Below are 13,704 nucleotides of genomic sequence, written 5' to 3' on the forward strand. Positions count from 1 at the left end.
TATACTTTAGTTTCAGTTACATGTTACTGAGACTAACAGTTGAAAAGTTAAATTTAAGTACAAAACGTATTTTCCTCAGTGATCGATGAGGCAAGCCATTGGATATTATAAACGTATTGATGAAGCTACATACATTTTTTCTTTTTTTTTAAATTAGCGGCTTTCTCGTCCCCCCTATACTTAAATCCTGGCTCCGCCCTTGGGAATGCACCACAACAAAAGCTGGCGACATTGCCAAAAGGGGATCCGCCGTGGGAGGGGGGGGGGGGGGCATTTTTTTGGTGCTCAGGGCTTCTCCCTGGCGCAACCCTGAGGAGAAAACACGAAGGGGTAAGAATGTGTTGAAACCACACCATCCGCATTGTGATCCTTATTCGTCTAGGAGTGAATAACGACGAAAAATCTACCATCTACCTATCATAACATCATCACTCACAACAAGGAAGACCTATCTTAGTGATGATATGCTTAAATACATGTGACGGTAATTACTTAGGAAATGAAGATGTTGGAGCACTAGTTGGCTAGTTGCTCGCTGGTTACTAGTTACTGCTAGTTGTTCCGTCATTTTCGATCCGTTGCACTTAATAATTCGCTAAAAGAAAAGAAAAGAAAAGAAAAGAAAAGAAAAGAAAAGAAAAGAAAAGAAAGAGAGATCCGTTGCACGTAGGAACGGTCGCTGCATGCACGTGCGTCCAAGGGCATCTCCAACGGGGCGACCCATCCCGCGGCCGCGCGTCCGGATGGGTCGACCCGGACAAAAATGCGGCCCAACGCGAGGACGCACCGCAAAAGCGGATGGCCGCAGCGTCCAGAACGACGCAAACCCGGCCCCTGGGCCGGGTTTGCGTGGCCGCGGATGGCACGCGCCGTCCGCTCGCGTCCGCTCACTGGTCGCCTCGTCTCCCTTGGGCCCACCTGTCAGTGACCAGGGAGGCTATTAAATGGGGACTGGAGGGGATCTGGCCCTCCACTCCAGTCCCCACTCCTCTCCCGCAGCGAAACCGCCGCCATGGCCCCGAAGCGACGGTTCGCTGTCGGAGCCAACGACGACGAGGCGAGCAGCAGCCGCCGTCGTCCGCCGGCGCTGCGGCCGTCCGGACGAAACCGAGGCGGCCTCCACATCGGAGAGGTCGCCCGCGGCGGCGCGGCATTGCCGCAACCGCCGCCGCTCCTTCTCGAGCCCAAGCCCGAGTCCTCGGAGGAGGACCCGGACCTCCGCGCCGCGCTGCTCATCTCGGCGGCGGAGGAGGACGCGAAATGGCCGCACCTCCATGCGGCCATTCGCACCTCCGAGATGGAGGAAGCGGCCCGGCGAGGCCGTGGAGGAAGCCGAGGGCCGGGAGCTCTACGCCCGGGCCCGCCGGGCGCGACGGGAGGAGGAGGAAGCGGCGGGAGGAGGCCGTGCGCCGCGCCGACGAGGAGCGCCGCGAGGAGCGACGGCGGAGGAGGCCGGGCGCCGCGCGGAGGAGCAGCCGGCGCCAGGAGGCCAGGGCGCCGCGCCCGGCAGAGAGGCGCAGCGCCTCGCGGAGGAGGCGCCGCTCCGTGCGCCGCCGCATCCTCGGGTCGCTCCGGACCCCCACTCGGCTCGGGAGGAGGCCCCGTGGTCTCCGTGGCCGGAGTCCCCGGCACGGTCGAGCCACGACGCGTGCCTCGCCGCCCGGGGACGTCGTCCACGACGACGACGACGCCGACGACGCCCACAGGGGCTAGGCGGCGCACCGGTGGCCACCGCGCCGCCGACCAAACCCTAATAGAGAGTTTTTCGTTGAAATTTTAAAGCCCATACAGGGGCTTCTTTTGTTAGTTATTTGCCCAAAATAGGGCTATGTACAAATTTGTCCAAAATAGGGCATATGTTTAATCAAATTTCGTTTAAATTTGCCATTTTTCTTTTGTTTTCGTGTTTCTCCGATTATGCGCTGCGTCCGCGCGTTGGGTGCAGCGCGCGACCCAAACGGATACGCGGACGCGGGCCGCTGTCCGCGCCTCCGCTCGGCCACCAAACAGTCCAAACCGGACGGTCCAGCGCGTCCGTTTGGGTCTCGCGGTTGGAGATGCCCAAGGAGCCGGTCTCAATTCTACTGGCATCATAGTACCTGCTCGCGCCTGATTGATTAGCCAGGATTTAGGAATGGATGGCGCAGCCACATGCAAAACAAAATCGGTTGACTGAGAAAGAAGAAAATATCACAAAGCGAAGCATATCCGAAGCCCTGATCATGTACTCGTAGTAGAAACTTAATTGGTACCGTTAGGAAGAGAGAAGATACCAATGCCATGTATGTGCCCGGCATCATGGTGGAAGCTTGGGCCATTCTTCCACACCTGATGTGACATAGTAGATATTTTGTGAGCCGTTGTGTTACTTGGATTGTGCGGCAAGAGCTGATGTTGACAAGACGGAGAATTGTAGCAGCTTTGACTTGAATTTGGCTAACCAATTCTTCTCCGAGGTAAGGAAGGAGGGGATGAGTAGTCGCGGGGCGTGGTTTGACTGTCGGATGCACGACCGTTGACGCCCTGAACATTACTACTATGCCCTTCCCTTCCCTTGAGGTAGTACATGCACATGTGCTGGGACGATGGCGATGCGCCGCCATGCTTATCTGTACATTACAGAGTATATGATATCATATTCCATCCATCTAGAAGATCATGTGTGGGAGCCGCCAGCCAGAGTCTCATTCGAAATAGATATTCGAGAGCAGGATCGTGACTGGATTTCCCGCGCATCCAGAATCCCCTTATATATACTCCTCCTAACAAACAGACAAGCAGCTACAGCATACCAGCAAAAAAGCTTAGCCACAGAGCCGCCATGGAGCCACCCTCAGGCCTCCCGCCCCCCGGCGCGGCCATGTCGCGCAGCCGCCGCAGCAACCGGAGCTGGGGCAGCAACATCTCTCACTCCTTCCGCCAGCAAACCCTGGGCCTGCAGCCCGACACTGAGGACCCGTTCCGCCGCGGCTCCGCCTCCTCCTCCCGCCGCCATGACGACGACGAGGAGAACCTCCGCTGGGCGGCGCTGGAGAAGCTGCCCACCTACGACCGCATGCGCCGGGCCATCCTCCTCAACAACCACCAGCTCCAGGACTACGCCGGCACGGAAGGGCTGGTGGAGATCGAGCACCTGGCCAGCGGGGAAGGCGGCCGCGCGCTGCTGGACCGCGTCTTCCAGGACGACAGCGAGAGGTTCCTCAGGAGCCTCAGGGACCGGGTGGACAGGGTCGGGATTGAGCTGCCCGCCATTGAGGTGCGCTATCAGGATCTCAGTATCGAGGTGGACGCCTACGTCGGGACCGCCGCCTTGCCCACGCTCTTGAACGTTGCTGCCAATGTCCTCCAGGTATGCATGCATGCATGCTCTGCTTCATCCTTTTGTTTTTTTGTGATAACAAAAACCTTCTTATTTTGCACTTCTCATCATTCCCAGTTACTATGTGAAATGATCTCATTTTTCCAGCCAAAACCTATGGAGTTACTATGTGAAATGATCTCACGTTTCAAATTTTCGTCACATAAGAAATTATATATTCAACCAGTACTTTTCATGTTAAACTCAGCTGTATTTAAATGAAAATGAGTTTGGACTCCAAAGATGTGCATGTTCAACTTGTTTGACAAATCAAACTTAAGTCTACTCTACTCCAAAGCAAACCAAACCAAAGCAGCCTTATCACATGGAGCCTGCCACGTCACTCACATTTATACTCCCCACTACATGTACTCCCCACTCTGTCACTCTGCTTCTTCTTCCTCCTCCCACCACATATAGGCAGCTCACTCCGCCCGACCATCCCAACTCAGACCACACCCATGGTCAGCTTCTTCCCACCGGCGGGGACGGCGGCGCTCGCTGTAGGAAACGACCGACTACGTTTTGGCCCGCTCCCCGGCGGCGGCGGCGGCGGTGGAAGCATGCAATGGACTGGACTCGGAATTCGGGAAGGGAGAACAAGAGATGTGTGTACAGCGACCAGAATACAAACCGTGTCATGGATCCATCAGTATGCGAGAGCAGAGCATGTCCAGTCCTCACATCAACCGCTATACTCCTCCAATCAACGGCGGGCACCTTGTCAGGGAGGTGTTCGACGAAATGTCTCCAAGAGGCCAGGCCAAGCTAACGCTTAGAAGCCAGCTTGCTTTGCTTCATCGGTGCCGTGAGCTAATTGATCCTTCCATACACTTCTCACTCTGGCCACCAGCAAGTACTACATTATCTTGCTCGCATGTTTCTATGCTGCTGCACCCACCTTCCATTACTTCTGTATTACATTTACATATGCATCACCACAGATGATTTGACTATCATGATTTGCTCGCACCAACATAACGACCGCTTGCAGAGTCTTATCGGTCGGTTTGGATCCTCCAACAAGAAAACCATCCACATACTTCAGAACGTCAACGGCATCCTCAAACCATCAAGGTAATCATCACCTTCTCTTTCCTGCTACTAACTACTACTTTTTTTAATTACGATTATTATGCCACTAGTAGTACCAGCAGCCGTTATCTCTCTCTCTCTCACATGTCTCTCATGCATCCTGAGCCAACATCAATTTGTTATACATGTTCTTTTTATTTAGATAGGCCAAGGGTTCCCCAAAAACCATTTTTAGCATCTAACAATCTACTTTCCACATGTATAATAATCAGAAAAGGCAAGTAATACCACATGTATGTCTGCTGTTTTCAGGATGACTCTTCTTCTTGGACCTCCTTCTTCAGGAAAGAGCACGCTTATGAGAGCCCTTACCGGCAAGCTCGACAAAAGCCTCAAGGTTTTAACTCTAGTCTTTTTTCTAGGGTACACAGTGGGAGAGCTTCTCACTGCGATTTTTATATTCATAAAAGAAAGAGTATATACATGGGTGTAATTACAAAATGGATTTAAAAAAATCAAAACAAGTCTAGAGTTGTTTCCTGCTTATGCTTTACAGCCACATCCATTAAAGAATTACCCTCTCATGAATGGATATCGCAGGTATCTGGCAACATCACATACTGTGGCCACACATTTGCCGAGTTCTACCCCGAGAGGACCAGTGCGTATGTCAGCCAGTACGACCTCCACAACGCGGAGATGACCGTGAGAGAGACGCTGGATTTCTCCAGGCGCTGCTTAGGCGTCGGTGCCAGATACGACATGCTCGCGGAGCTCGCCAAGAGGGAGCGCGAAGCGGGCATAAAGCCGGATCCTGAGATCGACGCGTACATGAAAGCTACCGCGGTGCAGGGACAAGAGAGTAATATTGTTACGGATCTTACTCTCAAGGTGAGATTTCTGACCTATCTATACCATATTACACTGAACTGTAACAAAACTGGAGTATAACAGCAACCTCGCTTTTAGGTCCTTGGGCTTGACGTTTGTGCTGATACCATGATTGGGGATGAAATGATCAGAGGGATTTCCGGTGGGCAAAAGAAGCGTGTCACAACTGGTATGCATGCACACCTACATAGAATCAGCACAACCGCTCATTTCATTGTGGAAAAGCAACTTCCCCCATTTGTTATGCATATCTGATTTCTTACTTTTATTTATGTCAGGGGAAATGTTAACGGGACCCGCAAGGGCTTTGTTCATGGATGAGATTTCCACTGGTTTGGACAGCTCTAGCACATTCCAGATCGTAAAATATATCAAGCAATTGGTCCATGTGATGAATGAGACCGTCATGATCTCCCTCCTACAACCACCGCCCGAGACATACAATCTGTTTGATGACATTATTCTGCTATCGGAAGGATACATAGTGTACCATGGGCCACGTGAGAACATCCTGGAATTCTTCGAAGCTTCTGGTTTCCGGTGCCCTCAGAGGAAAGGAGTTGCTGACTTCCTTCAAGAGGTCACTTCCAAGAAAGACCAGCAACAATACTGGTGCCGTGAACAGGAACGATATCGTCCCGTGTCAGTCCCAGAGTTTGCTGAACGTTTCAAGTCATTCCATGTAGGCCAGCAGATGCTCAAGGAGATGCAGATCCCTTTTGAAAAATCCAAAACCCATCCTGCCGCATTGACCACCAAGAAGTATGGCCTATCCAGCAAGGAGTCACTCAAGGCAGTGATGTCGAGAGAGGTGTTGTTGATGAAGCGCAACTCGTTCATCTACATCTTCAAGGTCTCCCAGTTGATCATCCTTGGGCTCATGGCCATGACTGTGTTCCTCAGAACAAAGATGCCCACTGGGCAGATTTCTGACGGTGGAAAATTCTATGGAGCTCTGACTTTCAGTTTAATCACCATCTTGTTCAATGGGTATGCTGAGCTACAGCTCACCATAAAGATGCTTCCTACGTTCTACAAACAAAGAGATTTCCTGTTCTTCCCCCCATGGACTTGGGGACTGGCAAACATACTCTTAAAAGTTCCTGTGTCGCTTATGGAGGCCGGGGTATGGGTCGTCCTCACGTACTATGTGATGGGCTTTGCACCTGCTGCAGGAAGGTAGGCATCCATATATAATCCTTGTGCCCACTTAGCCATTTTCATTTAAAATTTTCAAGTTGATAACTTCATTATTCATCTATCTGTTCATTATAGGTTCTTTCGTCAGCTTTTAGCTTTCTTCGCGACTCACCAAATGGCAATGGCTTTGTTCCGATTTTTGGGTGCTGTTTTGAAATCAATGGTTGTGGCTAACACTTTTGGGATGTTTGTGATCCTTCTTATTTTCATATTTGGAGGATATCTCATCCCTAGAGGTAAGCATACTGTCATGATAAAAACAGCTAGCTAGGCACCATGAATCAGCTATCTGCAACTCATTTACATGGATGGAAGTAACCTTTTCCGTCCCTAAATTTGATGTGGACAGGTGACGTCAGACCATGGTGGATCTGGGCTTACTGGTCATCTCCTATGATGTACAGTCAGAATGCAATTTCTATCAATGAATTCCTCTCCAGTAGGTGGGCCACTGTAAGATTTTCTAAGGACCCTGTATTTTCTTGGTTTAGTAATTTAGTTTCTCTAAGCTCATACACCATTATATCCTAGTGTTGTAAAGGTGACAACATCTAAACTAAAGTGAGTTTTCCAATGTTATTACAGCCAAACACCGACACTTCTGTTGATGCACCAACAGTAGGCAAGGCTCTTCTTAAAGCGAAAGGATTTTTTACTACTGAAGGGGGCTATTGGCTCTCCATAGGAGCCCTTGTAGCATTTGCTATTGTGTTCAACATCTTGTACATTTTGGCCCTTACGTACTTGAGCCGTGAGTATCATTATTTCTTTTGGCTGAGATTATTTTTTGATAGCTTGAAGAGGACGTACTTACAATACTTATAATTTGTTCTTTTCCAGCAAGCGGTAACTCAAGCACACTAGTTTCAGATGAAGAGAATGAGTCAGAAGCCAAGGCATCATCTACTACGGCATCTTCAGTACCTATGGGTGAGTCTTCTTTAAGTATCCATGTTAGACTATTGCAGCATTTATAATATTTTAAAGTTACTGTAATATCTATTTAACCAATTAATGCCTTAATAATAATATACTAATTAGCCACTGTTTGCACTTGCAGTTGCTGTAGGTACCAATGGAGCCACAAATAGACCAACTCAGGCAGGAATTGTGTTGCCTTTCCAGCCTCTATCACTTTGTTTCAACCATGTAAACTATTATGTGGACATGCCTGCAGTAAGCCTACCTACCTTCCTCTTCACGCTTACTGTGTCGGACATAAGTTTGTCACTTGTATGATAAACTTATCTGCAGATGTGGGCAAAAAAATTATTTTAGGTCCGGCATTAAAATGTGTCTTCTTGTGTTTCAGGAAATGATGGAGCAAGGATTCGCGGAAAGTCGTCTTCAGTTGCTCACTGATATCAGTGGTTCTTTCAGGCCAGGTGTTCTGACAGCATTAGTTGGAGTGAGTGGAGCTGGAAAGACCACTCTAATGGATGTCTTGGCAGGAAGGAAAACTAGTGGATCTATTGAAGGAAGTATCACCCTCTCTGGTTACCCTAAAAAACATGAAACTTTTGCCCGCATTAGTGGCTATTGTGAACAGAATGATATCCATTCACCAAATGTTACTGTATATGAATCCATTCTCTACTCTGCCTGGCTGCGTCTTTCATCAGATGTTGACGAGAAAACGAGAATGGTAAATACTCAAGTCATCTTTCAGACCCAAGTAAAGATGCAGTGTTACATATATTCGAAAGTTCAAATTGTAGTTGTTTCTGATTAAAGAAATCAATTTCCCCCACACAGATGTTTGTGGAGGAAGTCATGACCCTTGTAGAGCTTGATGTGTTGCGTAATGCTATGGTTGGTCTCCCTGGAGTTGACGGGTTATCGACTGAACAAAGGAAGAGACTGACAATTGCGGTGGAGCTGGTATCAAATCCTTCAATCATATTCATGGATGAGCCAACTTCTGGTCTTGATGCTAGAGCAGCAGCGATTGTCATGCGGGCGGTGCGAAATACAGTCAACACTGGGCGTACTGTGGTTTGCACAATCCATCAACCCAGCATCGATATATTCGAGTCTTTTGATGAGGTACTCTCTCTCTCTATATATATTTTTTTCCTATTTATCTCCATTTTTTTTATTGAAACTACTTTAGTTCTTGAAATGTAAATAACTCACAAATGGTTCCTTTTGTAGCTTCTACTTTTGAAAAGAGGAGGGCAGGTTATTTATGCTGGCGATCTTGGTCGCCACTCTCATAAACTTGTTACATATTTCGAGGTGAGTTATTTTGTTTATATGTTTCGTTTTGGGGGAAGCCAAGATTCCACTTATTATGAGTTAAACACCTTCATAGAAATATGATTGGATGCTTAGAAAAGCTTTAAAGACCAAACATATCTTGAACTCTTTGCATGTATAGCTCAAGTGAAAAAGAACTAACCGATGGGTCTGTCATTGCATTGCAGGAAATTCCAGGTGTTGAAAAGATCACGGAAGGATATAATCCTGCAACATGGATGTTGGAAGTTAGCTCCCCTCTGGCCGAGACTCGCTTGGAAGTAAATTTTGCTGAAATTTATGCTAATTCTGCTCTTTATAGGTAAGTACCTTAGTCGTTCAACATAACTCTTTGACATGTGAACCAGTGGTTTTCATTTACATAAAAATAAATGCACATTCCTTGAAGCAGTGTCAAATTGCAGCTGTTTTCATTTACACAATCCATGCTGAGTTCCCATTTGTTAAATATGACCAGGCAAAACCAAGAACTTATCAAGGAATTGAGCGTTCCTCCGCCAGGCTACGAGGATCTCTCATTTCCTACAAAGTATTCTCAGAATTTCTACAACCAGTGTGTTGCAAATTTCTGGAAGCAATACAAATCTTATTGGAAGAATCCACCCCACAACGCCATGCGCTATCTTATGACACTGCTCAATGGTCTTGTATTTGGCACAGTGTTCTGGCAAAAAGGAACAAAACTGTATGATCCCATTTTCTTGCTATAGTTAAGAGCAGTGTTGTTGAAAGATGATTACATTAGCTCTTATAGAGGATCTAATATATTTTTATGTGTGGCAGAGAGTCACAACAAGATTTGTTCAATCTACTTGGAGCCACTTATGCTGCTGTCTTCTTTCTTGGGGCTGCCAATTGCATCACGGTTCAACCAGTTGTGGCAATTGAGAGAACAGTTTTCTACCGTGAAAAGGCGGCGGGCATGTATTCTCCATTATCCTATGCATTAGCTCAGGTAAACATTTTGCATGTGTAGTTTTAAGGCCGCGGCTTGGTGATATTTTGGATATGAACAAATCTAAACCCATCCATTCTCATAATTGTGTGGTTTGTGCAGACAAGCGTGGAGATCATCTACAACGTCCTGCAGGGGATTTTATACACACTCGTCATCTATTCGATGATTGGATATGAGTGGAAAGCCGACAAGTTCTTCTACTTCCTGTTCTTCATCATTTCAAGCTTCAACTACTTCACGTTGTTTGGCATGATGTTGGTGGCACTGACCCCATCCGCGATGCTCGCAAATATACTAATATCCTTTGTGATGCCTCTTTGGAATCTGTTTGCTGGGTTCCTCGTCCCCAGAACGGTAAGTAGATTGACCTTCGATTAGCTATGCTGTATGTCCAAATTCATCAATTGATTGACAATGGTTGTCACTGACGATTGTTGTTGCAGTTAATACCAGTCTGGTGGAGGTGGTACTACTGGGCCAACCCTGTGTCCTGGACCATCTACGGCGTCGTCGCGTCGCAGTTTGGCGACAGCACCGGTACTCTTTCAGTTCCCGGTGGGGTCTCTGTTTCGGTGAAGCAATATCTGGACGACTCTCTGGGAATAAAGCACGATTTCCTTGGCTACATTGTGCTAGGCCACTTTGCCTTCGTCATCCTCTTCTTCTTCGTGTTCGGCTATTCCATCAAGGTCTTGAACTTCCAGAAACGTTAGGCGGGAGGTGCGCATTCTTTGTTGTAACTGCTACGGAGCAATTTAGTGCGTGTGTATGTGTGTGTGTATATTGCAAGTAGTAGGATTCAGAGGCATTCCATAGTCTGTGGTAATGTTATGTAAATGAGGTTTAGTAGCGATACACCTTCTTTTAGTATTATATGGGAAAAGTTTATTTTTGTTTCTTAACTGTTGTTCCTAGAATCTTAGTTTGGTCTTCAAGTGTATACCGGATATTCATGACCTTGGAGCGTGAAATTCGTACATATTTGGTCCTGGTAAAAGCGCATGGCAAGTTAAGAAACTTCCGCATGGCTTGTGCAAAAGAATACTTGCAGCAAATGAGATTTTTTTTTCAATGTTGTTGAGATTTATCTTTCAGTTGATAAGGAGAAGACACTCCCAGAGAGGATACCATTCTTCCTGTAGAATGATGAGGAGTTGTTGAAAAGGAAATGGTGAGACTCTGTTGTCTTATTTCTTACTGACAAGATGCCAGTGCACTGGGTGGATCAATATTATCTTTGTGGATGTCATCTTGACAGGAAAAAGATATCGGTGAGATATCTTGTTTTGTATTCCTTCCGTTCTCTAGTATAAGACGTTTTGGCAAGCTAGTGAATGAGGAAGTATCTTTTTGCAGCCATGGCGGAGGGGAGCACATATCGCCAGGGGAACTAACTGGGTCTTGTGCTTTCTAAATTGTGGGATCAATTTTTTTTTTTTTTGTGGGATCAGTACTCAGTAGTTAGCCATTCTTTTCTACATTGTCCAATATTTTTGCCTTGTTCTCTATGTGCATGATTTTTGTCTCTTTACTATGACTGCTCACAGTGCAGAATCTACGTCAGCAAGTTTTCATATGTGGCAAAGAGTTAATTAGAGTAACCTATTTCTCTCAAGAAAAAAAAATTAGAGTAACCTATTTGGTTAGGCTAACATATGCACACTAGGCGGCGGGTTTTAATGCCAAACCGATCTGGTGCATATTCAAATGAAATAAAATAAATACCACATCTTTAAATAAGATAAAATACACACCTGGTTCGGCCTTCTCTTCCTCCACTACCAGCGCCTCCATCCATCTCCCTCCCTTCCGCATCCATCTCCCTTGCGCTGACTGATGGCGAGGAGGCGATGCCAGTCCGGCTGTCAGCATACTTTCCAACACAGTACTTCCTGGCACCCCGACGAGCTTGTAGGGTAACCCCTTGCCACCGCCGCTCTTCTACCCAGCGCCCCAATGAGCCCATCCGTGAAACTCTTGGGGCGACCGTGAGTCCCCGCCCCATGGAGCTATCTCGTCGCCAACACGTGACATTCTGGAGGAAGCGAAGATGCTGCACGCGTTAAAAGGAAGCCCAGAAGGCAGCTTGGCGGGAAAATGCTACACACAAGTATAGTTTCCCGCCCGTGTGAGATATTCCATAAACTAATACCAAAGAAATTTGTTAGCCGTAGCTAATATCTCACACACGATTTATTTATAAAGAAATGTGCGCACTAGTATACATGTATCCTGACAACTTTTTTTTTTTGAGAAAATATGTGAATAACCTGAGTGATGTTTTTTAGAACTTTTCGTGAGGGGTGTCTCGCGAGGAAGCATGCCTAAGGCACGGGCAGGCAGTGGACTTTTTAAGACGTGAGTGTTCTTCCACACTGAACATAAAAGGGTATATTGTGTGTACCATGAGAGGCTTAAATGGCCCGACCTGCAATAGTGGTACCGCACGAAGAATTACCTAATCTACCGCTTATATATCACAAGAAAAAAGTGACAACTGTACCAGACCCAGTTTAAGGGGTGATGGATGCTGCTTCTATAGTAGAGTGACAAGGACTCCATCTACATGGATTGCCTTACTGGGCTGCAGCCCATCTACATCAAACATATATTTTACGGAAAAAAAAACGGTGTTCTCTTTAAAAGATAGATTTTTGTCTTCAGGGTTGATTTTTGAAAAATAAATGTCAACATGGATGTTGGTTTGAAGAATTTTGTTGTTCTTTTGGCGGGCTAGAGCCAGTTTTTGTTAGCCATTTATTGTATGTACTGGGTTTTGTATTTTTGAGTAGTCGTCTTAGCTTTAAGAAAACTCAATTCGAAACTAAAAGATTCTGAAAGAATATACCTATAGATGTCAAGTACTTCCTTCTTGCCAGAAATGTAGTGCAAAAATTAAATGCTGTAAAGTTAGAGTAAATATGCAGATAAAAATAACAACATCTGGATTACCAAATCAACAACATTAGATTAATCATGATTTATATTTTTATACATTTGCTATTGTTGATATAGATAATTTCCTCAATAAAATCAGTTAAATTTACATTGTTCGATTTAAAGGGGCGAGAGAAAACAAACAAATGCAGACATCGAAATAGAGTTTGCTTTGTTGGAGCCACGAATTTGCTCCCCAAAATGCGACGTACATATATAGCCTGGCACTTTGCTTCCCTACGGCGCCCCGGTTGATGTGGTGCGACTCTGTTTTTATTTATTTAAATGAAATCGGGAGTGGTAGATCCTCAGCTAATTAAGAAATCGATGCTGATGGAGTAGCAGCTCGTTAGCAGTTCCGTCATTTTGATCCGTTTGCAGGTAGCCACGTCAATTCTGCTGGCGTCATGCATTAGTTCGATTAGCCAATTGAGGATGGCGGTTGCTGACGTATGTGCTTAGAGCAACATTTTTTTTTGGAGCAACGACCAGACGTACGTATGTGCTTACTACCCTAGGCACATGAAAGACAAAATCAGATTCAAATAGAAATATCATAAGGGAGAGGGAAGAGCATATCCTCTCTTTTCCCAAGTCATGCCAACTTCTGTCTCCTAGTTGTAATCCATACATGCTTACTGTATGAATCACGACGATCGTATGTGTGTATATATATATATATATACAGTATATAAGGAGTTCTGTCATGATTTTTACAAAACAATAAAAATCTAGGTAAAAGCTGAGATTTTTTTAGCAAAAATAACAAAGATTTTAGCAAAATGAATACCCATGATTGAAATGAATACACAGCCCTTGAATCCTGGCGCCGCCAGCATGCATGTGGTGTGCAGCAGCCAGCGCACGCGTGTTATTCGTACTGGACTAGCAGTAGGTGATAATAAATTAACAAATCCGAGTTAATTAACGGGGTGGTCAACCTATATGGCCATCATCTAGAAGCTTGGTAGTCCTGTACTACGCTAGGAGGAGACCAATCAAATGAATCAATCTGTGTGTACGTGCTGTGCGCTCCATTCTTCCACACGTATTTCCGATCCTGGAC

The 13,704-nt window shown here is 46.2% G+C and overlaps 1 protein-coding gene across 1 annotated transcript; it reads left to right on the forward strand.

The window, feature by feature from the left end:
- Window positions 1-2,852: 2,852 nt before the first annotated feature.
- On the forward strand, window positions 2,853-10,603 carry LOC124665861 (ABC transporter G family member 48-like). The gene is made up of 19 exons (XM_047203225.1): window positions 2,853-3,349; window positions 4,353-4,435; window positions 4,706-4,790; window positions 4,994-5,284; window positions 5,363-5,453; window positions 5,563-6,463; window positions 6,560-6,720; window positions 6,834-6,937; window positions 7,070-7,235; window positions 7,325-7,414; window positions 7,545-7,660; window positions 7,797-8,129; window positions 8,240-8,530; window positions 8,639-8,722; window positions 8,911-9,044; window positions 9,201-9,428; window positions 9,527-9,698; window positions 9,801-10,055; window positions 10,145-10,603. The coding sequence occupies exons 1-19, from the start codon at window positions 2,861-2,863 to the stop codon at window positions 10,412-10,414; spliced, it is 4,344 nt and encodes a 1,447-aa protein (XP_047059181.1). The 5' UTR covers window positions 2,853-2,860; the 3' UTR covers window positions 10,415-10,603.
- The last annotated feature ends 3,101 nt before the right edge of the window (window positions 10,604-13,704 follow it).

Source organism: Lolium rigidum, chromosome 6 (assembly GCF_022539505.1).
Source record: "Lolium rigidum isolate FL_2022 chromosome 6, APGP_CSIRO_Lrig_0.1, whole genome shotgun sequence".
In the NCBI taxonomy this organism is placed as follows: domain Eukaryota; kingdom Viridiplantae; phylum Streptophyta; class Magnoliopsida; order Poales; family Poaceae; genus Lolium; species Lolium rigidum.

Bases quoted from the DNA above. Each gene is read 5' to 3' on its own strand.
- LOC124665861 (XM_047203225.1), top strand. From the start codon at position 2,861: ATGTCGCGCAGCCGCCGCAGCAACCGGAGCTGGGGCAGCAACATCTCT. The intron at 5,454-5,562 runs GTATGCATGCAC...TATTTATGTCAG, and splicing joins AAAGAAGCGTGTCACAACTG to GGGAAATGTTAACGGGACCC. The intron at 8,723-8,910 runs GTGAGTTATTTT...ATTGCATTGCAG, and splicing joins AACTTGTTACATATTTCGAG to GAAATTCCAGGTGTTGAAAA.